Genomic DNA, 23172 nt, shown 5'->3' with positions numbered 1-23172 from the left:
CAATAATGAACTGTGTGAAAGTATGTTTTAGAAATCTCAGAGTCCCAAGCTGCAATAATTTAGACATTTATATAATATCTTTTACCTAAATCTTTGGCAAGCATGCTAACCTAGTCCAATTCTGCCGTTTTCGCTGGCAGGGATCATGTTGGCTCAGGGAAGGGGGTTTGGAAACAAAAGGAAGTGGTCATATCACTTGAAACAGGGCTTAGCATTTTGAGGCACAGAGACATTATGCTCAAATGTTGCATATTTGACAGTGGTAATGTGTCTCCTAGATATTACCGCCAGCTCTGTTGAACAGTGCTGAAAAAAAAAAATCTCATGTAATTTTCTCTAACACAACCAAAAAGTTGCTAGTCTGCTAGTGTGCAACAGAACACAGGGGTATGCAGTGAAGGATCACTTTGCTATGATGTCTTCTGGCAGAAAAAGCACGACAAGAGACTGTCGAGCTTTTTGCAAGGAGGTCTGACTGATAAGTACTTTTACCCAGAATCTTTGAGAAACCACGCGTTACAAAGTGCATGAAGCTCAACATGTGGATAGGCAGTCTGGATTTTAGTCTAAATCACTTCTAGGAACTAGTCATCTTCAGCCAGGAGCATCACATCCTCCAGTTGGCAGCTCTGCCAACAAAAGACTTGAGTGGACCAGAGTGCCTCTCCCCAGTGGGCAGCCTTGAGGAAAGAATGCTCAAAATGCTGACAGGTTAAGGAATGCCTTATACCTGTTTTCACACTGGGGTAGAAAGTTCTCACTACGAGGCACAGGTGCAGTTTTAGGAGGGTTATGATGCTGCTACTGTTGCTAATAAACTTAACAGAAATACTAGTACAATAATATGACAAGCTACCTTCCTGGAGATTTTTTCCATAAATTATCTCTAGTGCTTCTCACAGAACTCAAATTCTAGAACAATGCTTTTATTCACATTTTATAGATAAGGAAACTGAGGCAGGGAAGGGCTGTAACCTGTCCATGTCACAAAAGCAAACCAGAGACAAACTGACCCAAGTTCTGGTTACATGTACCTTGGCTCTTCTAGAGTCTCTCTTCTAGAATTCTCTTTGTTCCCTGGTCTCTAGACTAGCTGTACAACTCTAAAATAGGAAAGGAAAATATTGAAGAGTTTTTGCGGTAGAATCTGGGATCCATGTTCAAATTAAGAGAGTAAAATACAAAAGAATAAAACTTCCCTAAGAAATGAGAAAACCAGACATACAATGAACAATAGGACCAACTGTGCAGCTTTGGGAGAGAAATCCTGTGGGCAAGTTGATAAACTTTGACTAATTCGGTAGCAGATGGTCACAGGAAGTTCTTCCGCTGACAGCAGGGGAAAGGGTGAGTGGTGAAAGCTGCTCTGGGGAGCTAATGACCTGATGGAGATGCACTGAATGTGCCACCTGCTGGAGAGGGCGCTGCTCCTGCAGGATCTCAGGGGCCACGGGAAGGAGCACATGCTCCTGAATGAAGGAAGTGGGACAGCAAGGTGACAAGATCGATCAAGGAGGGCATCCCATCAGAGAAAAAAGTCTGAGTGGACTGCCTCCACAGAGCGTAATGTCACCTCCCTTCCTCTTGTTTTCCCACTCCACTTAACCTTTACCCTAATTTGGAGCAAATCTGGAAATGAGATTTACAGGAAAGGCCAAACAAGAAAGAAATCTCTCCATTTCTATGATCTAATTGTGAGTGAGGCACAGAAAGACTGAGGTTAGGGTTACACAAAACAGGGTAAAACAAAAACAAACTTAATGGTTTAGTCATGCGAGGTGAGACATGACTCAAGAAATCATTCTGTTCCATTTTGGTCTTTAACGGAAGGAGGATTATTGGGTTGAATCTTGAGAAGGAGGTTGGGAGGGTCACTAAAAATTGGATGTAGATTTTTAAGGAGGAGAAGGAAGCAGAAGAGTTGGATCAAGATCCTAGCTTTGTGAACAGGAAATGAGGCTAGCATTGGATTTGTAGAGGCTTAGTCTTGGCAGGACACCTCGTCCTCTATGATATGAAGAAAGATAAAGATTGAAACTCTTTGGGTATCTCTGGAATGGAGGAAATAAAATCTGAGCGAGATTCCACCTGGTAACCTCCTGTGAACCTTCTCTGTGAAGTATGGGGCAAGGTCTAAGTGAAGAGGTGAACAAGAAATAAGGAGATCTAAGGACCTTTCCTTGGTAAAAAATAATCTCTTACCAACAGGTACTAAGTACAAACTTTCATTTTTAGCTGCATTCCAGATCTCAAGCATACAGGGCACTACATTGAAGTGGAACATATTTGCTGTATCCAAGTCCAAAACAAAAAGGCAGATCAGGTCACCGCAGGGCAGCTGGGATTTTTTTTTTTTTTTTTTAGAAGACACACACATTTATCACAAGCATCACTGGAGAGCTGTGGGCATGATAAAAATCCACACACTCTCATTTCCAGGCTTGGCTGGTCTGTTGCTCTTGGTGTGTGCTTTCTCTGTATAAGATAAATGATGGGTAATTTCATTAATGGTGATACCAGTAAGTGCCATGTTGTCCTAACATTTAGAATATAATCACAGAATTTAGAGCTGGAAAGGTCCTTCGAGATCATCTTATCCAACCTCTTCTGTTTACAGATAAATAATGTGATGCCCAAAGAGGATGCAAAATCATTTATTGAACTCCTCTTAAGAGAAGGCACTTCCCCGTGGGCTAGGACTTGCTCAGCTAGTTAGGGTAGGGTCAGAGCTAAATCAGAAGAGCCTAAGTTCTGGCTTCTTAGCATTTTCTGTTCCCTAACCATTCTCTCAGCTACGTAGATGACAATGACTCGTTCTTGAAGAAATAATGCTTCAAGAAAAAAACTTTCAAAAAAAAAAAAAAAAAGAAAAAACTTTCAAAACCAGAGAGGACAATATGCCACCAAATGTCTCCTAGAAGAAAGCCCCCTAAAAAATCCAGAGTCAGGCAGCAGAAGATATGGTGACTGGTGTGTGTGCTGGGGGATAGCAGGACAACTACTGTCTTCTATAGAAGCAGAAGACAGTTTGTTCACCTTTCTAGCTATATGGACATAAATGCATATCCATGTCGGCTCTTGATCGGAAATGAAAGTGATTTAATGGAACGCTCATTAAATATCTCTAACTCAGACTCATTAAATATCCCTCATAATTGTGTATGCCCATTGCGTATGCTTTGGAATAATCTTGACCAAGAAAAGCACTTTTTTATGGTTTTATCTTTTTCTATTAAATACATTGTTTAGGTAAATACTTAGAGAATGCTAACTCTTATCAGCTGATTTTACATAAGGGTATTCAACTATCCCGGGATATAACTCAGTAATTTTAGAATATTTATTTCATTGCAATTTGGGTCATGCTTGTGTTTGTTAAAGAAAAAAAATCCCTTTCTGGTATAGATGGAATGTTGGTGTCCCTCATCCCCAGCCCCTCTTCCAAATACATATGTTCCAAATAAGTGAGATTATTAGGATGGAACCCTCATGAATGGGATTAGTGCCCATATAAAACAGGCCTGGGAGAGATCCCTCACCTCCTCTGCCATGTGAGGGTACAGCAAGCAGATGGCTGTCAACCGTAAAGGGCTCTCAATAGACACTGAATCTGCTGGTGCCTTGATGTTAGAGTTCAGCCCCACAGCTGGGAGAGATAAACTTGTTTTCTATAAGCCACTCAGTCTATGGTGGTCTGCTAATGCAGCCCGAACAGACTAAAACACTTTCCTTCCTATATTACTGCCATCAGATCCCTAACTAACAAGACTCCTCACCTCTGGCAACCATACTCTTCATCTCTGGCCACCCCCGATAACTGACTCTATCTATCCTCAAGCCAGAAGTGAATAAAGGAAGTTCCCCAAAGAGGCAGGAGAACAGAATAAAGATAAAAAGTAACATCCCTAGGACACTCTAGGGCAAATAAAAACTGGTACAAGATTTAGGTCTTTTCCATGTCCTGGGATTGCTTGAAATCTCATGAGCCCTAACCCAGTTCTAATGCAATAGGATGAGTGGACTAGGAGATAAGATGTTTGAGTGTTACATCTCACTTTTACTGAGCACCTAATATAGGCCAGTCCTTGGTCAAATATTTTATATATGCTCTCTCATTTTTTCTCACAATGACCCTGTGAGAGAAATACCACTCTCCACTATTTAAGAGATATAGAAGTAGAGACTCAAAGAGAAAAAGTGATTTGTCAAGGTTATTGGCATGGCTAGGTGTCCTTGTCTCGGAGTCAGATGTAGATGTTGCGCTATGTTTCTTCTAAAATCAGAGTTCTAGAGATGCTTAAAGACACTACAATTATTAATGACAATAATTATTTAATGAGTTTCTTCTTTGGATAGCCATTGTGCTAAATTCATTATGTGCACTAGACAATTTAATCTTTATAGCAATCCTATACATTGGGGACTGTTGCCTTCATTAAGAAACAAGAATTCAGCCTCCATGTCACATTTTCTTTTTTAGAAGTCACATTTCTAAAGTAGATTTGAGCTAGGATTGGAATACACTGAAGGCCATGTTTCTAACTTTTTTGCTAGTGATTCTTACTTTCATGGACTCTTAGACTCCTTTGAGAATCTAATAAAGGCTACAGATTCTCACCTCTTAAAAACAAATATTCACACCACAGTTTCTCCCCAGCTGCACATTTGGAGCAGACAATTCTTTGTAATGTGGGCAGTCATATACTTTGTAGAATGTTCCATGTACCCACTGAAGTATATCCATGATTTCCAGGGGTCTAGTGACCTTGTATTTTAGCACCTGTTGTGGTCAATGATGCCTGGGTACTACTATCACTACCATGATTACCTGTGACACTGTGTGGCTTAATCCATCTCTTTGGACTAATTCTTTGTAAGGCCCCTTTACCTCTAAAGCTCTCACGAACACAGAGGGGAGAGTAAGAAAGCCTAAGCGAAGACCTGGCCTCTGCAATACATGAAACAAGCATGAGGGAGAGGGCTGGCTTTCTCGGGAGGAGCTGGCTGGAGCCCAAGGCCAGTCCGCATTAGGCCAGGGTGTTGAGAGGATTAATCATGAGCAGATGTCGGCTCCTGCCTCTGCATGTTTCTAATGGGGCCCTCAGTAAAGCCTCCTGGGATATTATCAACACCCGGAGCCCAAACCCCAAAGCCTGACTTCAGACGGCAGAGCAGGATTTCCCTGGAGTGGGCTGGGACTCCTAGCAAGATGACACCTGATTGAGGGAAAGGATTGTCCTGAACAATCCTTCACAAGGCCTAAAATCATTTCATGACAACATCTGCCTACCATATTTCTGAAAAAAAAAAAATCCAAGCTCATGAAGAACTGCATTCCACATTGAAATCATTTGACTTCGTTGAAAAACAACAGCAGTGAAAGGAAAAGAAAAAAATCAAGATTTTAAGGTATAATTTTTAAAATCAAGAAAGTTGTTAAGACTAGAAGCATGTAAGTTCTTGTCCTGAAGAATATCTACCTACATTAATCAACATTTTACATCATCTGTCCCAACGCAATTTCAACCAACATGAACAGGACCAATTCTCCCCAAGTAAGAGTTTTATTTTCCAGGGACAAGAAATTGTATTCTGGGGTATACACTGTGGAGACATAGTCCATATTTCTCCTTCTGTCCAAAATGTCCTTTGCATTCCTGCTCTTCCACTGAATGTTTATCTATCCTTCAGAACAAGGCTCAGCAACTGCCTTCCATTCATAGATTTCTTCATAGGCAGAATTAATTGCTCTGTCATCTCAACACCTAGGATCTTTAATGCTCATATACCCCATCTTTATCATACTAGAGTTGTTTATATTTTTAACTTCTTATGTCACCAGTTTCTTAGACTATGGAATGAATTGCTTTGAATTCCCTATCTCCAAGCTACTATATATTGCAAACTCACTATAGATGTTCAAGAAGTTCAGGCAAAAATGAAGTCACTTAAAAAATCTTTCATTTGGGTGTTCTGGACCTGGGGTAAGTTTCATTCACAATGAACAAATGGTTTATACACAAAATGTGACTATGAGAGATACATGAGCCCAGGCAGGCCTGAATATGCCAGCACATGTTCACAGAATCTTCAGACTTCTAAAAGCTTGATTCCTTTCTGTGTACTGGCCCACTTCCTCAACTACTGTTAAATTTAAATTTATTCATTTAATTCAGTATTGTTTTAAAAACTTCACTCCATTTTGATGTGGCGAACCGGTAAAGTCTCAGCAACATACCATTTACTCTATATTTGTGGTATTTGAAAGTGTTTTTGCCAAAGATAACTGAAGAATATTATTTAGAGCATCAGAATATATATAATCAAAAGCATCCTAATACTTTCAAAATGTATTATGATTCTTTCATTTTAAACTCTCTCTGGAAAAAATGTAGGGCATAAATATCTCCCAATTATAGACTCTACTCTAGTCATTCCCGACCGAGTCTTAGAATTCCTCAGCAAAAAAGCTTGAGAAGCACCAACAGAGTTATCACAAATATTCACTGGCCTACTAATGCCGTAATAGCATTTTGTGCTTATCTGACACTTCTGCTTCCTGTCATTTCAGCTCCCTCTCCATATATTCCTATCTCCTTCCTGATTTTCTGTTTCTGGTTTATGTTGGCCTAGGAAACTGGATAAAAAAAGCTTATTAAGGCATATGTTGTTTTATAGGAGTTAAGGAGATTGTGTCATGAGTGCCTAACCAGAGGCCTTTTCAACTTAAAATCATCTTATTTAATTACCAAAAAAAGAATTATACTCTGGTTTGTGCTAAAATTGCTTAAAGTCTGGTCACTGGAAAAATGGGTCCAAAGCAAAGTGCCAAGAACAAAGCTTGGACCATGTTATGAATATACATATATATGTGAATATATATATATATATATGAATAAATATATGTGATAAGTATTGTAAATACATAATAAATATATATGAGTATAAATTAATTCTTTCTATATACATAGAACATATATCTATTCTATAAATACCCATAATAAAGTGAATATGGCTTTACAGGTGAAAGGTACATTTTCAGAGTCAAAGTATCATCATAGTATAACAACTTTTCAGATTGTAATTTCCTTTTTGATTAAGGCTACCAATTCTTACAATTTCTTTCAGCTCACAGAGACAATCATGGAGTCCAAAATATACTTCAATATGATGTAGGTTTCCAAAATTATACCTGGCATGGTATGGATTGCTTATTTGAATTTCCATGTATGAAATAAAAATGTGTAAGTGATAAAGATCAGCTAGAAAAGCAACGACTGATGCTGGTATTGCGAGATTTTAAAAAATAATGTTACAGTTCATCTTTATAAAATAGTTGCAACTGGAGAAAACCCATTAAATGATGAGCCTGACTATCTGAATTAACATATGCCAACACTTCTGGCTTTCTTTTTTTTTTTTTTCACTTCTGGCTTTCTTAATAAAAGGAAAACAGTTAAAATAATTTACATAACAACTGATAAATATTTTCTCGTGTTTAAGTAAATAATTTCATTTTTTAAGGTAAAATTCTCATTGGATACACAGTGATTATCAGTTTTTCCAGGCAAAGTTCCTGTTTTTAGATGTTCATAAGATGAAAAAAAAAAAAAAGATGTTCATAAGATGTATCATACTTTTTGTGATCAAGATGAAATGTCAGAGTTTGGCTTCTAACAGTTGAAGACCTACAATGAAGCTACTGACATTCTTGGCCCGTGGAATCCTTTGGTCAGAGGTAAAAATCTGGAAGACATGACTGCTGGTAACAATTGTTACAATTTTCCAGCAGCAGAAAACATTATCAATTTCAAGAAAAATGGGTGGTTGAAGAAATCATTTAACATTGGAGTTCCTTAAAAGCTGTCCCTTTTATCTTCCCTTGAATTCATTAATTATAGATCAACCACATGATTTATAGATACCAGTAGAAATGGAGTTGGAAATGACTCACTCTGGGAACTCCTACTGGACTCTTGTTGAGGAGCCTGGATACTGTTAACTGTTTGAGATTATGAAGAGACATGAAGGAAGATTTAGGATCAAGCACTGTGTTCCCAGAAATTCTAGAGCTGTGTATACTCACTCTAAAAATTCACATTTTAAAATAGGGAGATTGCTTGTATTAGATATTTTTATTTTATCTCAAACTAAATAGTGTAGATTGTGAAATTCTGCATTTCTCAGAGGGAGTATTCCAAATTTCCGAAGCACACCAGAATCAAATTACTTAAATTATGTCTATTTCATATTCTGAGTGCATGCATTTGCAATTAGCTATGTCAGGCATTTTTCTTTCATTTAATTTCATCATCATCAAGTAGTATTTATTAAGCACAAACCTGGCTAATTAATTTTCTAGAGAATAACAGCTATTCTTAAATCCATTCTCTCCATTTTAGAGACCTTAAATAATCTGATACATGACATTTTTTTCCTTAGCAAAAATTACCTTTAAATTTTAATTTTTACCTTATTATTTCAAGGTTTCAGTAGGACATATTCTACTCCCAAAGTCTGTATATTCAAATAAAAAATGTCATTCAGAATTAATATAATAGACTCTATGAGATTTTATTCTTACTACAGCATAGTAATATTCTACCTCAATTGTTTAACAATATCACTATTATAGCTATGTTTTTTCCTAAAAGTGGTTTTCAAGGTAGAAAACTAAGAGAAATAAGCAGCTTAAGTTATTATAATTAATAGATGTAAAAGTGCATTTTCTCTTGAAACATTTCAGTTACTGTAATTTATGAAAAGCAAAGCAAAAGAAAACCACTGATCTCAGAATTCAAAATGTTTAGCCAATGAGGATGAGAATATTGAAGGTCTTCAAACTGATTGTCAAGACTTTGTGAGTGCTTTATTGGAGGAAAGGAAAAGTTAATTTTTATGTGGGTTTGCGGAAAGGAGAGTATTTTTCTCAAGGTACTTTTTTCTAACTGCAAGAAAGACAATATTCCTTTGCATTTAACAGTAACTACACCACCATATTCACTTTAAATTTCAATCACAGTATTGAAATTTTAGAAAAGCATCCTCAAGAACCTCATAATGCCACTCAGTTCTTGTTCATAAGAAGTTAAACCCATAAACTTATATCCAGCATATTCTGGTTCTGGGAGCAATTACACTGTACTCCAGCAGCAAATGTCTAGTAAGGATGACAGAAACTAAAATGAAATTACAAACATGTAATACCTGTTACTGTTTAAGCAAACTAGCATCAATACTCATATTTGGCTACTGAGGTCAGTGGTCATTTTGTACACTGAAAAGCATAGCTCAAAGTGAAGCTTTAGAAGGGTCTGCAAAGAACTTCGTGGGCTGACGTGGTCTGAAATGGCAAATGTGTCCTCACACAAGCAGGGAAGAGTTTCTGGGATTTACTTCTTGATACGCAGACTGGAATTGAACTATTAATGAGGGCAGCCTGGGTGGCTCAGCGGTTTAGCGCCACCTTTGGCCCAGCGTGTGATCCTGGAGACCCGGGATGAGGATTGAAGCCTGCTTCTCCCTCTGCCTGTGTCTCTGCCTCTCTCTCTCTCTGTCTCTCATGAATAAATAAGTAAAATCTTTAAATAAATAAATAAATATATATTAATGAGATTAAGCATTTGGGTAACTCTATTCAGAGTACAAATATTGTTCAGTTTGCCCCTAGAGTGAGAGGCATTCACTTCCAAGAGGGAATCCTAGAATATCCGAGATGCTTTTATTTCTAAAATAGATATTTACATCTACATCAGAAATAACTCAAGACAGGAAATGATAGAAAGCAGTAGCCCAAGAGATAAGTAAAAAGGAGAGAGAGAGAGAGAGAGAGATAGAGAGAGAGAGAGAGAGAAAGAGAGAGAGAGAGAGAGAGAAAATGAAAAGAGGCCCTCAATTACAGTCACAGTCTCACAGTGGTTCGGGGTTTTGCATCTAGCCTATCTTTGGTTATACCAACAGTAGCCCCAGGAGCAGAGAGCCTACAGAATCCACAGGAGGAATCTGGTCATACTTTTTCAAAGTAGTTTAGTGTTCAAGAATCCACTTTCCCCAAAGGGAAAAACACCTTGAGAACCAATTAGTGGTATGAAGGGCCAGAAGAAAGAGATCGTGCTCTGGCAGAAAGATGATTTTGTTGATTCTACGTAAAAACCTAGGGCCAGATGCTAAAGTGGATGTTCCCCATGCTTATCTCCCCTTTGCCCCAGGGACACTGCAGTCTGTTACATTTGCATCTTCTGAACAGGGACAGGAACAAAGTCTCAAAACAATTTTTGTAAGACATAATCCTGAATCACAGAACAGGTGGCAATTTTCTGAAGAGTAACAGTAGATTATTGGCATAGCAGCAGCAGAAGAGAAAGATACTTTTTTCCTCTCTCTCTTTTTCTGGTTAATCAGATTTCCTGTGAGCTAAGCTTAGTCTCCTACCCCTTTACACGGCAAAAAAGTAAACAAGACAAATGGACACTAACATTCACAATAAGGCTGAATTCATGATTGATGCCTCTTACTGTTTAAGATCAGCTATAAATATGCTGTCCAGTGGTTTTTAGTGGTGTGATTGTCTGACTCAGCAGACCAGTGTCAGGAAAGAAATTTACATAAATGGAAAGTGAAATCTTTCTTCAAGAAATAGGACTGTTAGAAACTGCTTAGGTAAGGAGATGCTCACTTACACAAACATGGATATACATATTAAACCTGCTCTCCAATATCTGCTTGAGCTTAAGTTATTGCCCATAAAAAAACTAAGATGTTTGCTTTTAATTTCCAAAAAATCATTTCAGTTCCAATTTTACTTGGAATAAATTCTGCAAACAGAACTGTCATTAAATATAAGAAGAGTAATATCAATCTGGTATCCACAAACATGACCAAGACTCATCCTTAAACATAGCACATGCTTAGATGGCTTGGCTAAGGATGACAAGCATGATACCAGACAACTCCAGGGTAACAGTCCCTGATCTCTGGGAATATCAATGGATGAGATGAAGGAGGATTCATTGCAGTGCAGTGTAGCTCAGGATCTGAAGTCAGACTGCCTGGGTTCAAATCTTAGTTTAAGCAATTCCTGGCTATGTGACTATAGGAGAGGCACTGACCGTTATAATCGGCAATTTCCCTCTGATGGAATGACACGATAACAATCCAGTGTAAATGTGAAGAATAAAATTAGAGAATCCACCTAAAGTACTTATCACGGCACCCAGCGTACATTAAGCACTAAGCACAATGAAGGCTAATCTCTGCTGTTGTCATTATTACTATTATTTTCCCTTTGCTCCTGGTTCTGCATATCTGAGCCAGATTGGAGAGTCTGACAGACTGAACAATTGGCCCCAATTTGCCACCTTTCTCTGTAGTCACACCTTTGCCACAGCTTCATCATGGGCAGACTGTGGGGTTTTTTTGGCACTCCTTGGCCTTGGTTGGATTCACCCACATGACTGCTTTGGTTGGAGGTGCACCTGTCCACGTGCATGTGCACATGTGTGAGTGGAAGGATTGTGTGCCTAGGATTTAAAAGGTTTCACTCTTTGCTGCTGGCCCTCTGCCACCCCAGAGCATGAGAAAAACATGTTCCAGCTAGTCTACTGGTCCAGGAGGCAGGTGAGGTACCTGGAGGACATTCAGACCTATAGATGTATGGCGTGACAGAGACAGCAGTCTGAATCACAGCCCCTTTAGCTGTCCTGCAGAGCCGTGAGGGGCATAAAGGTCTACTGATGCATGTTACTGAAATCTTGTCATCAGTTATTATGCAAAAAAAGAAATGAACTGATCCAAGGAGTACATTAGAAAGTTGTCTACCCACAATGAATTTCTTATTTCCCAAGGAAAAAGGCATTAGCTCAGTGTCTAGGTCTGAAACAAACATGGAATGATAAGTGAGAAAAGATAAATGCTTCAACAAAGCCAGGATTCTAGGACCAGAGATGCTCCTGTAAACTCTACATGGGCCTTTTTGGCTTTTGTTTAGTGGGAGTCACATGTGATTAACATCAGGTTAATTTTAAATGGCTAACATTTGTTGAAAGTTTATCATGGGCACTGTGCTGGGCAATACACATACAGTATCTCTCTTAGTCCTCCTAAGAACGCCAGGAGGTAGGGTCTATTAATCTTACAAATAAGGAAACTGAGGCATATTGAGGCAAGGAACTTGCCCACATCGACAGCAAGTGAGAGTGGTCTGGGTAGGATTCAAACTCAAGTCACTTGGCATGGCATGACATGATGGTGGTGGGAAGGATGGCTGGTAATAAGCACAAACATGTTTTCCTCCCTCTCTAATCACTTTGCTGTTTTAATCTGTGTGTGTATTAATTTAATCCTTAGGACGTTTGAATTAGGTATGACCTATTATGTGCACTCCAGAGATGAAGAAAGGAGAGCATTGCAGGTCACGTTCCTCGCCCACATTCCACATGGCTAGCAATGGTGCGCTAGCTGGAGCACACAGGGATGAAGCTGGACTTGAACCCAGGCAATCTAGTTAACCATTACACTACATTCATAGCAATGATCACACTGCTCACCCCAATGTAAAAAGGCAGAATCACATTCTCTCCTTTTTTCCCCTGGAGATCTATAAGCTCTTCCAAGTTCAAAGGCAAACATGCATTCCTGGCTCCAGGGCTATCTCCAAGTGCATATAATATGATCAATGACCTTAAATTTATACTACGATCACTCTCAGGGTCCACTGAGCCTTCATTCTTGCAAGAGCAATTTCCTTATTTGCTGCCTTCATGTTGACTTGTTTTTAGTTCTGTTTTTCTGAGTGTATTTTTAGGTTCAACTCTGTCAGGTTACAAATTCAGAGGAATCCTAACAGAGTAATAAAAGGAATGGGAGAAAGAATATTAATCATGATGGCTTTAGAGAACAACGTCCAGGAAATAAAACTGAGCATACCAAGCATACCCTTGCTGCATCTGCAGGAGAACCTCGTGGTCTCAGTTCTCCACCCAGTCTCCAATCAAACAGCCACATCTCAAGCACCTTCACACTGACATGCAAACATTAGTCCTACTGACCTTAAAAGCAGCACCTCCGTGGATGATGGATTTGATAAAGATTCCCAAGTCTGTTCCAGATTCTCGAGACTTGTTCCCTTTTAAGCTCACACCAAGACCAGCAGAACCTGAGTCATTCAGGGGGATCTCGAAGGTGAGTTGCTCGGTTGTTTCCAAGGAGAGTGCATAGCAGTCAGGTTCTCCTTTCTGTTCATGTGCACATGGAAAGAGTGGAGAGAAGAAAGCAGATTAACGTTTACACCCAGATGGCCAAACACAGATGCAGCTGGCAAGACAGGATGATGGGTCCTCTAACAGGCTCGTCTTCTCTCTCTACAAGGGGCCACCACCGTGTCCATGGGTGGTTGAAGAATTCTTGGGAGTCATATTTGCTCATGGTCACCAGAGAGGATCCTTTAGCTAGGTGGAATCATGCCATCCTGTTAATATTTGGAAATTCAGCAGAACAGTCTCAATAACCAAAGAGGCTGGATATTACTTAGGGGATCTTAGATACCAGAAAAGACTGAGAGATAATGTGATCTTAATGCCTTCATTTTACAGATGAAGAAACAGGACTTAGTGTAGAAACATGCTAAAATTGGGGGGAAATATTTGGCTTATATAATTGAAAAGAGATAATTTACCATGGAAACAATGTTATTGATCAAGATTGTCAATTGGATACAAGGCACTGAAAAAAAATGTTATATTTAGGGAAATGTGATTTAACATGAGTATCATTGAATTAAACTTCGTTTTGTCCAATTAATGCCTTAGGCTTGCTTCTTTGGTAGTATCACTCACTGGCAATCAGATTTTGAACCTAAATAAAAACGATAAGACACAACAAATATTTATGTCCTCTTTGCTAAATGACACCTAGCCACAGGCACAGCTGTTCTCAAAAAAATACAGAGTAACAGAGTACGGAAGCAGCAGGCACACTTAGGGTTCAAGTTTCTATAGAGAGGCATAAGGTTAATCATATTTGGCCCCTGATATTTTCAAATATACAGCAGCGAGAATAGAAAAGTGCTGTCCACATGATAATCTTTCCAGGTGTCCCTTCTGCATCCCTCCCAAGCTAGCAGAAACATGAAACTCAGCCACAGTGTTTAACTGGAAAATCTGAAAATGAGATAGCCCTAGAAACCTTCAACTCACTGTAGGTCGGTAGTTCCTTCCTCTCTGTAATTATGTCTAGAAACTCTCATCTTAGGGTCACTTTGAGGGACTCTTATGTAAAATTGCATATTTTAAAAATTACTGTGAATGTCTGAATGTCAGTCACCAAATAACAACTGTAAAATCAGAAGTAGCAAAGAACCCATAATTAAAACAGGATTAAGAGGCTGATCATAGTCAGACCTACTGACCTAGTATTTTCAACTCCTACCAAAATAGAGAAAACCAATGTCTACCTTGAAAGAAGTAGTTCCTTCATTTAATTTCATTGTAAATGAAGTTAGCTATAAAATTTTTGACAATAGGTGGTTTTAAAGAAATGAAACTTTTTTGCTTGATTTAATAAACCCATTACTAGTTAGTTCTTTTAAGTAACTCATTATATTATTATCTAAGAAATATCCCATTATTTGATTCAAATTAGCTGTCTTTTTTTTTTCTGTGGGAATGCCTTAGTTAAATATGAAATGTAAATTGTTAGCCTTCATCTTTGTCTTCCAGAATGTCCTATTTAGAATCCGTAACATTTGATAATCATTTATGCTTCCAGGTCTCTCTGGGGTTTGGTTAATTTTAGTCTAATAAAGTTCCACTGAATTAAAGTACAAATTAAAGAACAGCTGTTCTTCCTAGAAGTTTGTGAACACCATTTTAGAGAAAGACTAGAAGCTTCACTGGCTTTTTTATCTACCAGAGACAAAATGACACAAGGGCAAATTTTGCTTGAGTAATATCTTCAGACCACTTTATTCTGTAATGAAATCCAATTTCTTTGGCAACTATGTTTAATTAAGATTGACAATCACTATTTGTACCAACACCTTTCATTTATCACATGTGTGGTAAAAACAAAATAGAAATGAAGTGATGTTATCGCTATCTTTTCATTTATGTGTGTTATTTTATTTTTTTAAGTTTTTATTTTAATTCCAGTTAATGTACAGTGATATATTAATTTCAAGGGAACAATATAATGATTCAACACTTCCATACAACATCCAGTGCTCATCATAACAAGTGCTCTCCTTAATCCCCATCATCTATTTCACACATCCCCACACTCACCTCCCCCCCCCGCCCCAGTAACCATCAGTTTGTTCTGTATAGTTAAGAGTCTATTTCTTGATTTGTCTCTTTCTCTTTTTTTCCCCTTTGCTCATTTGTTTTCTTAGATTCTATTTATGAGTAAAATCATTTGGTATTTGTCTTTCTCTGACTTATTTCACTTAGCATAATACCCTCTAGCTCCATTTAAGTCATTGCAAATGGCAAGACTTCTTTCTTTTTTGTGGCTAATATTCCACTGTACATATGTACTATATCTTCTTCAACCATTCAGCAGTCGATGGACATTTGGGCTGTTTCTACAATTTGGCTACTGTAGATAAAGCTGCTATAAACATCAGGGTGCATTTATCCCTTTGAATTAGTATTTTCTAATTCTTTGGGTAAATCCCTAGTAGTATAATTGCTGGATCATAGCGTAGTTCTACTTTTAACTTTGTAAGGAACCTCCATACTATTTTCCAGAGTGGCTGTGCCAGCTTGCATTCCTACCAACAGTGCAAGAGGGTTCCTCTTTTAAGTCCCTGATACTTAACAGCCAGAAATAGAAAAACAAAAACAATCTAGTGGCTAACAATGGTTCTAAGTGCTTTACACATATTAATACTCTTCATAACAACTCTATGAAGAATATTATCATGCCCATTTAAAAGATAAGGAGACTGAAATGCACAGAAGGTAAGTACCATGCTTACACTCCATAAGACTTGACAGTGTTGGACCTTTGTGAGGTCCAGGCAGTGTGGTTCCTGTGCCAGACTCTTAACTGCTATGCTATGTCTCAACCTCTGTGAACCACTATGACTTGGTCTAGTCACAATAAATTCCAAGACCAACTCCCACAATGATAGTAAGACATCATGCAATTTCACATTCTCTACTCAAATATAGTTATGCTTTATATCTTTCTTATCCTATATCAGGCTCAAGCCATAATTAGTGGATTCTAATAATAGCAAATTATTATTGCTATTCACCCAATGGTGAAGGAAGCCATTATAGTAGTTAACATAGCCATTTCCTCTATCAGAAATAAATGTCTCTTTACCTAATGTACAAAAAAAAATCAATATGCTGAATGCCTTCCTCCAATAATCTTGCTTCAACTAGGAACTCTAAAAATTAAGCTCAAATCTTGACAACATTTTGTAGAAGAGTTGTATTAAGACCTCCTAAATGCCCCAAATGCAGGACCTTAGTGACAGGATGAGCCCAAAGGCAATGAAACAGCTATGCTTTGGATCCTCCCTTGCTTCCTATCTTTCAGACAGGAGCTCTTTCCACACTGTGTCAGGAGTACCCCTTGCTTTTTCCACTCCAATTATCCAGAGAGGGGAGAAATCCAGATGCAAGGCTGGCATAAGAAAGGAAATCTTGTGAGTTTCATTCCTTTTTTTTTAAATTATTATTATTATTTCTTATTCTTTGCCACTGGAGAGGCCATGTCTCCAGATACAAAGTCCGTGAGGTTCCTCGAGCCAGGCCCAGGATGGATGCCCACATGCCCGAGCACCCACCCGGGGTCAGCCTATACCCAGAGTGTATTTTTTTTTAAGATTTATTTATTTATGATAGACACAGATAGAGAGAGAGAAGCAGAGACACAGGCAGAGGGAGAAGCAGGCTCCATGCCGGGAGCCCGATGCGGAACTCGATCCCGGGACTCCAGGATCGCGCCCTGGGCCAAAGGCAGGCGCCGAACCGCTGAGCCACCCAGGGATCCCCTACACCTGGAGTGTATAACTAACGCTTTCTCAATCTGATATTTGGGGCCTGATAATTCTTTGTTACGGAGGGCTGTCCTATGTAGTACAGGACAATCAGCAGAATCTTTGGCTACTACCTATTAGATGCTAGTAGTACCTCCTTCCCCAGTTACGGTAATCCCAAATGCCTTCAGACACTGCCAAATGTCTCCTGGGCTCAAAATCACTTCCAATTGACAACAACTGGCCTGAATTAACAATTGCCAAGTACAGCCAAGTTTAAGGTAAGTAGGGTCCAGAGAGGTATTTGAGACTGCACTGCTGCCTGCTGGTATGTTCCCAAGTCCCAGAAAGGGGGGCAGTAAAAGTTCCCTTGCAAATGACTAAGTTTCAGGCTCATAGGTTCGTGACTGACCACTTTGTTATTCATGGAACTCTGCACTTAGTTATGTCTCTGGTTATATGGCAGCTAATTTTCTAAAGGCTGAAATATGATCTGTGGGGGATTAACAGAGTAAGAAAAGTGATAAATAATGAATTTATCGGTACATATACAGAATGCTGACTTTTATTAATATAACTCAGAAGAAAAATTTAGCCCATCAAGTGATGTTTGTTAGGTTAGTTATGCTTATATATATGCTGATTTGTGCTTTTTTATTTATTAAGAATCATTGGCTTCTATAAAATAGTATTAACATAAAGACTTCTACTGATGTGAGAATATGACATTAAGCATAATAGTGTATGTGTACAGTACATTTCATTTATATAACACAGACACTATATATACATCCTCGACACCTCCCCATCTATTAACCTACCTACCCCACAACCTCGCCTCATCTATCTGCATATGTGTATATGTTGGCACAGAAAAAAATTAATGTGGTTATCTACTGGCACTGCAGTATGGATTAATTTCCTTCTTTATAATTTTTCTGTATTTCCTAAAAATTTGTCCATCATTATAAAAAGATAAATGTTTTTGAAAGGAATTTATGAAGGTTTAAGAACCATCTGCTATATTATCGCACTTCCAAATAGAAAGATGTAAACACATCTCTAGGCACACATACACTTCTACACATACACATTTTCTAATACTACACATATTCTATATAATATGTATTACCCTATAGTAGTATGTATAATATAAACATTCTTTAAAACTACACAATATATAATGTATATATGTGTTCTATATATATATATATGCATATGTGTGTGCGTGTGTGTGTAATATATTTATATCTTTCTTAGAGTCGCCAATGACTTTCATGTTACTAAATCCGATGGTCAATTGTCATCTTTTATCTTTCCTGATCTACATGGGCATTAGACCAAATTGATGAAGCTCTGCTTTTTGAAAAACTTCCTTTTCTTGGTCCCAGGACCTCACTCACATTTAGTTCACCTCCCACTTCACAGTGAATTGCTTCACTTTGCAATTCCATTTGCTGATTCTTTCCCATCTCATCAATCTTTAAATACTAGTGTCCAAGGAATCAAGCATCTGATCTTGTCCCTTCTTCCCCATCCTCGTTTTTGCAGTTACTTCACCTAATTTCATGGTTTTAAATATCATTTACGTGCTTATGAGTCCTAAATTTCTATTTCCATCTCTCTCCCCTAAACTAGATTCACATAACTAATTCTCTAATGAACAACCAACCCTATTAGGATTTCTACCTTGAAATTATCAGGTCCAAACAGATCATCCTTTAAACCCATTCCTCCTGAACAAGTAAATGCCAACTGTATTCTTTCAGACATTCAAGCAAGAGATCTCAATGTCACTGTTGACTTCCTTCTTCTCTCACACTCTATATCCAACCTGTCAGCAACTCCTGTCAGCTCTACTTTTAAAACACACCCAGAATTCTATCTCTCTAACCATCCAGCCACCACTGCTACTCATCCAACACTCTCTATACTAATGTCTCCTTTCTGCCTGCCTGCTTCCACTTTTTTCCTATTCAGGCTATTTCTCAACCCAGCAGTCAGAGCAGTCCCACCAAAACAAATAGTTAAAACCTTCTAGTGACTTCCCACCTCATTCAGAGAAAATGCCAATGTCCTCTATATAAGCTGAGTGTGCCCTGACCCTTCTCTCTGCTCATCTCTCCTACTACTTGTCCTAAATCTGCTGCATTGTCTTTCTTCTTTTCTTCAGTATGATCTTCATCCTTAATGCTTTTGCCTCAAGACTTTTGCATCACCTCTTCTCTTTGCTTTGAATGCTCCTCTCCTAGATTCCTACAGCCGTCTTTCCCTCACTTCCTTAAATTCTCTGTTCAAATGTCAATTTATTAGTGAGGTCCTCTCTGACCATTCAGTTTCAAATTGCTTTAATGTCCTCTCAATACCATCCTACCCATGTCCACTATCCTGCTTTTTCTCCACAGTATTTATGACATATTGCATATGTGTTTACTTATTTTTTAAGATTTATTTATTTATTTTAGAGAGAGGGGGAGAGTCAAGCAGACTCTGCCATATGGAGCCTCACACAGGGCTTGATCTCATGACCCCGAGATTAGCACCAGAGCTGAAACCAAGAGTTGGACACTTACCTGACTTTGCTACCCAGGTACTCCTGCTTACTTATGTTTAAAAGGGTCTCTTGAATGTAGAAACTTTTATATTATTCTGATTCCTTTTCCATCAATGCATTGCCAGTGCTTAAAACAATGCCAGATTCAAAAATAGGCACTGGGTAATTATTTGTTGAATGAATAAATATATATAGATAGATAGAGATGTGTGTATGTCCAATAGGATGTGCTTGTGTATATGTATACATGTGTATCTGTAAATATGTATTTGTGGGATTATATACATATATATGCAAATAAATAAATTGCTGGCATCACTTTTGATTCCTACCATACCAGATTTTATTAATTTTAAGGTTTATACAAATTAGCTTTTACATTAAAAATAATTATAAAAAGCATGAAGTATCACAGTTATAAGAAACCTTAAAAGTAACCTAGTCCAATTTTCCTTTTCACATCATACTTCCTGTTCCTAAGGAGATGTTAACTAAGCTCAGCTTCAGAACAAATCATCAATGAAGACATCGAGGTGTGTCATTGTTACCAATTTGTGATGAACATTAAACTGTTCATGGTTTTAAATTTTAGCATGTACCTCAAATCTTAAGTGAATAGTGCAAACAGCAATATTCACGCTACATTTCAACAAGTTTGGGAAGCACTGTGATACAGTATCCAAAGGTATATCATCCATCTTTCTGTTTGCCTATCCATCTAAGCGAAAACATATATATGCACACATACATATAAACAAAAGTTTCATAAGACAGTGTTTAACCAGGGCATAATGCATTTTAGTATTTTCTATGCTATCTTATTTAATTTTTAATTTGGTCACAATCTTCTATATTAATTTCATAATTGAATTGAGAGGGTGACAAAACATGAGAGACTCCTAACTCTGGGAAACTAACAAGGGGTAGTAGAAGGGGAGGTGGGTGGGGTGGGGGGTGGGGTGACTGGGTGACAGGCACTGAGGGGGCACTTGACAGGATGGGTATTGGGTGTCATACTATATGTTGGCAAATCTAACTCCAATAAAAATATATATGTTAAAAATAAATAAATAAATAAATAATAATAATTTCATAATCCAATACCAAAACATAATTTTCAATTGGGAAAACACTGAAATTCTATATATTTACACACACATATATATTTATATATTTTTTATTAAATAAAAAAATAATGAAGTACAAAGCCGAATGGTGAGTAAAATGTTATCTTCTCTAATTTTTATAGGCCACTTTAATGTTTTAGCCTAAGCACTCCTAGCCTTAACTAAGGCTTTAATCTCTTTTATACAAACTTTCTTCAAGTTCTTATAGCTGCTGTTCTGTTATCATCCTAATTAAGTATATTTTCCCTTCTCTATCCCATCCAGTTATATCTTTTCTTATTTTTCCATTCCCTCACTTTGTTCTCTGTAATACTATCCCTATTCCCAAGCACAATGAATAACTCGTTAGAGCTAGAATACAGAAACAAGATAGGTCTATTCTGGCTGAATGACAAGACTCATTCTTTGTAAACCACAGTGATCCAAAAAACTTTTACAAGCATCTTGTAGAAACTCAACACTGTAATATGAAATGGCCAGTCTACATTGAATATAATTGGCAAAAAGTTTATTGAACAATATGGGAGGGCCATTCTGTTCCATTCACAGTATTACCTGGAGAGGAAGAGTAGAATTTAATAGGAAAGAAGAAACAGAGGAATCTACATAGTTGGACCTTGCAGATATACTAAGCCATTTTTATCAAACAAATATCAAAAGTAATTACTTGGTGAGAGAAGAGGAAAGGGAGGTAGAATATGGAAGACTTGCAAGGCATCTACAATATTTGCTTAAGGGCCATCTCTGTAATCACAAATGTTCTCAGAGTGCAAAGCAATACTTGATTCACGCATGCAGGTAGTAATAATCCAGCCTTCCAAAGCCCAGGGGAATGCAGCAGTCTGCAGGGCCAGTGTTCAATTTCTCAGAAGCCCAGGTCAGACCTGAAAGCATCCATGCTGAACCTTTTATGGCCCTCATTTCATTAAATGCTGTGCTCTTGGCTCAGCATAAGCAAGCTCTGGATGTCTTTGCCTCGCCTCCCAAATGTGTAATTAGTCTGTGTCGTGAGCAGCTTACTTTATGCAAGAGTTATGATTCATATGCAATCATTCTGTCAATTACCAAAGCTCAAACAAGAGGGCTTTAAGGGAAAAAGAAATGAATATATAGAAATATAAATATATATGTGTGTATATTGAACATATTTTACATATGTGTGTGTTCACACACACATACATTTTATATAAAGCAAAAGCCATACCTGGCAATTCCGCCAGGATATCTTATAATAAGCTTAAGCACTGTTAACTTTTGCCTAAGTAAATTCTAAGAAATTTAAGGTGATAAAACTTTCGTTATAGCTAAATAAATTTTCATAAAAATGAAAGGCTAAGATACCTGCAAGACAATTTTCTGAATTTTTAACATTTTCTGAAAAAGTATGTGTAGTTATTATAAGCATGAAAGGGTTTTAGCCAATTGGATTACATAAAATTCAAAATGTGAATATCACCCTCGAGTAGGGATAAGAGGCTCCTTCCAACAGCTGGGAGGCATTCTATTTGTGGGATTATTTGCATATATATATAGATTGTACTTTTCAGAGTAAAGATAGCAAGAGATGAGGAGGCACATACAAAGGTAAATGGTGATCCAAGGATGAGCATTTTAATAAATGGTAATGGGCTTTCCCCGCAACTGCTACTAATATATAAATGAAATCAGCAGAACTCTTGGTGATTTATAAGTCAACAGATTATCTTTTAATGTCTTTCCTCCTCTGGGCAATAGAGACAACTCACAAGAACAAGTCAGAGGTCATACTGCAGATAATTTAAAAATCTTCTAAATTATACTACAGGTTGCTGATAATTAACTCAATCAATGGGGGAACCTTCTTAAATGTAGGCATCTTGTGGGTAGCTCGATTATCAATGTATTAGGTAGAGGCCCTTATGTGACTCCTTAAGTAAATATTCATCCACTTTTAAATACTTTATTACCAAAGACCTGAGTGAAGAAAATCCTACAAAATGTTTGTAATTGAGACTTTTTCATGTTTTTTGATATCCATTCCCTATAAAGGATGAAAAAACTGCTGAACACAAGAGGTGACTTCTGACTGCACTTATCAAAAGACAATTTTAAGTCAAAGATTAATCTAATACCACAAACAATGTCAAAATGGCCATTCTTTATTGTCTTCTCAATATAAAAATGCCTTACTTTAGTAGTAAGAGATTGAAACTAACAGAAGTCAAAGTTAAGACTCGTAGAGCAATTCCTTTCTCCCTCCTACTTATTATGTACTTGAAAGAACAGCAAATGCAACAGTTTAGTAACACCAACAATGTTTTTTACTTTTTCTGAAAAACATGGAAGACATGAATATAATATTTTGTGTCATGAAAAGTAGTATAAGTGAATACTTTACCATTCAAACAGCATGGATTTTTTTTTTTTAATAAAACTAGAACCTGCAGGGATGCCTGGGTGACTCAGTGGTTGAGCATCTGCCTTTGGCTCAGGGTGTGATCCTGTGGTCCTGGGATGGAGTCCTG

The 23172-nt window shown here is 37.7% G+C and overlaps 1 protein-coding gene across 3 annotated transcripts in view; it reads right to left on the bottom strand.

The window, feature by feature from the left end:
• The window catches only part of PARD3B (par-3 family cell polarity regulator beta), a 991638-nt gene that overhangs the window by 404891 nt on the left and 563575 nt on the right, over window positions 1-23172 (bottom strand). For all 3 annotated transcript variants that reach the window (XM_055345407.1, XM_055345409.1, XM_055345408.1), the window contains exon 11: window positions 13047-13232. In XM_055345407.1, coding sequence (XP_055201382.1) covers window positions 13047-13232 — 186 coding nt within the window. The remainder of the gene's footprint in view (window positions 1-13046; window positions 13233-23172) is intronic.

Source organism: Nyctereutes procyonoides, unplaced genomic scaffold (genome assembly GCF_905146905.1).
Source record: "Nyctereutes procyonoides isolate TBG_1078 unplaced genomic scaffold, NYPRO_anot_genome, whole genome shotgun sequence".
Lineage (NCBI taxonomy): Eukaryota > Metazoa > Chordata > Mammalia > Carnivora > Canidae > Nyctereutes > Nyctereutes procyonoides.
The sequence above is the reverse complement of the archived record's forward strand: the minus strand, read 5'-3'. Positions and strand labels throughout refer to the sequence as shown.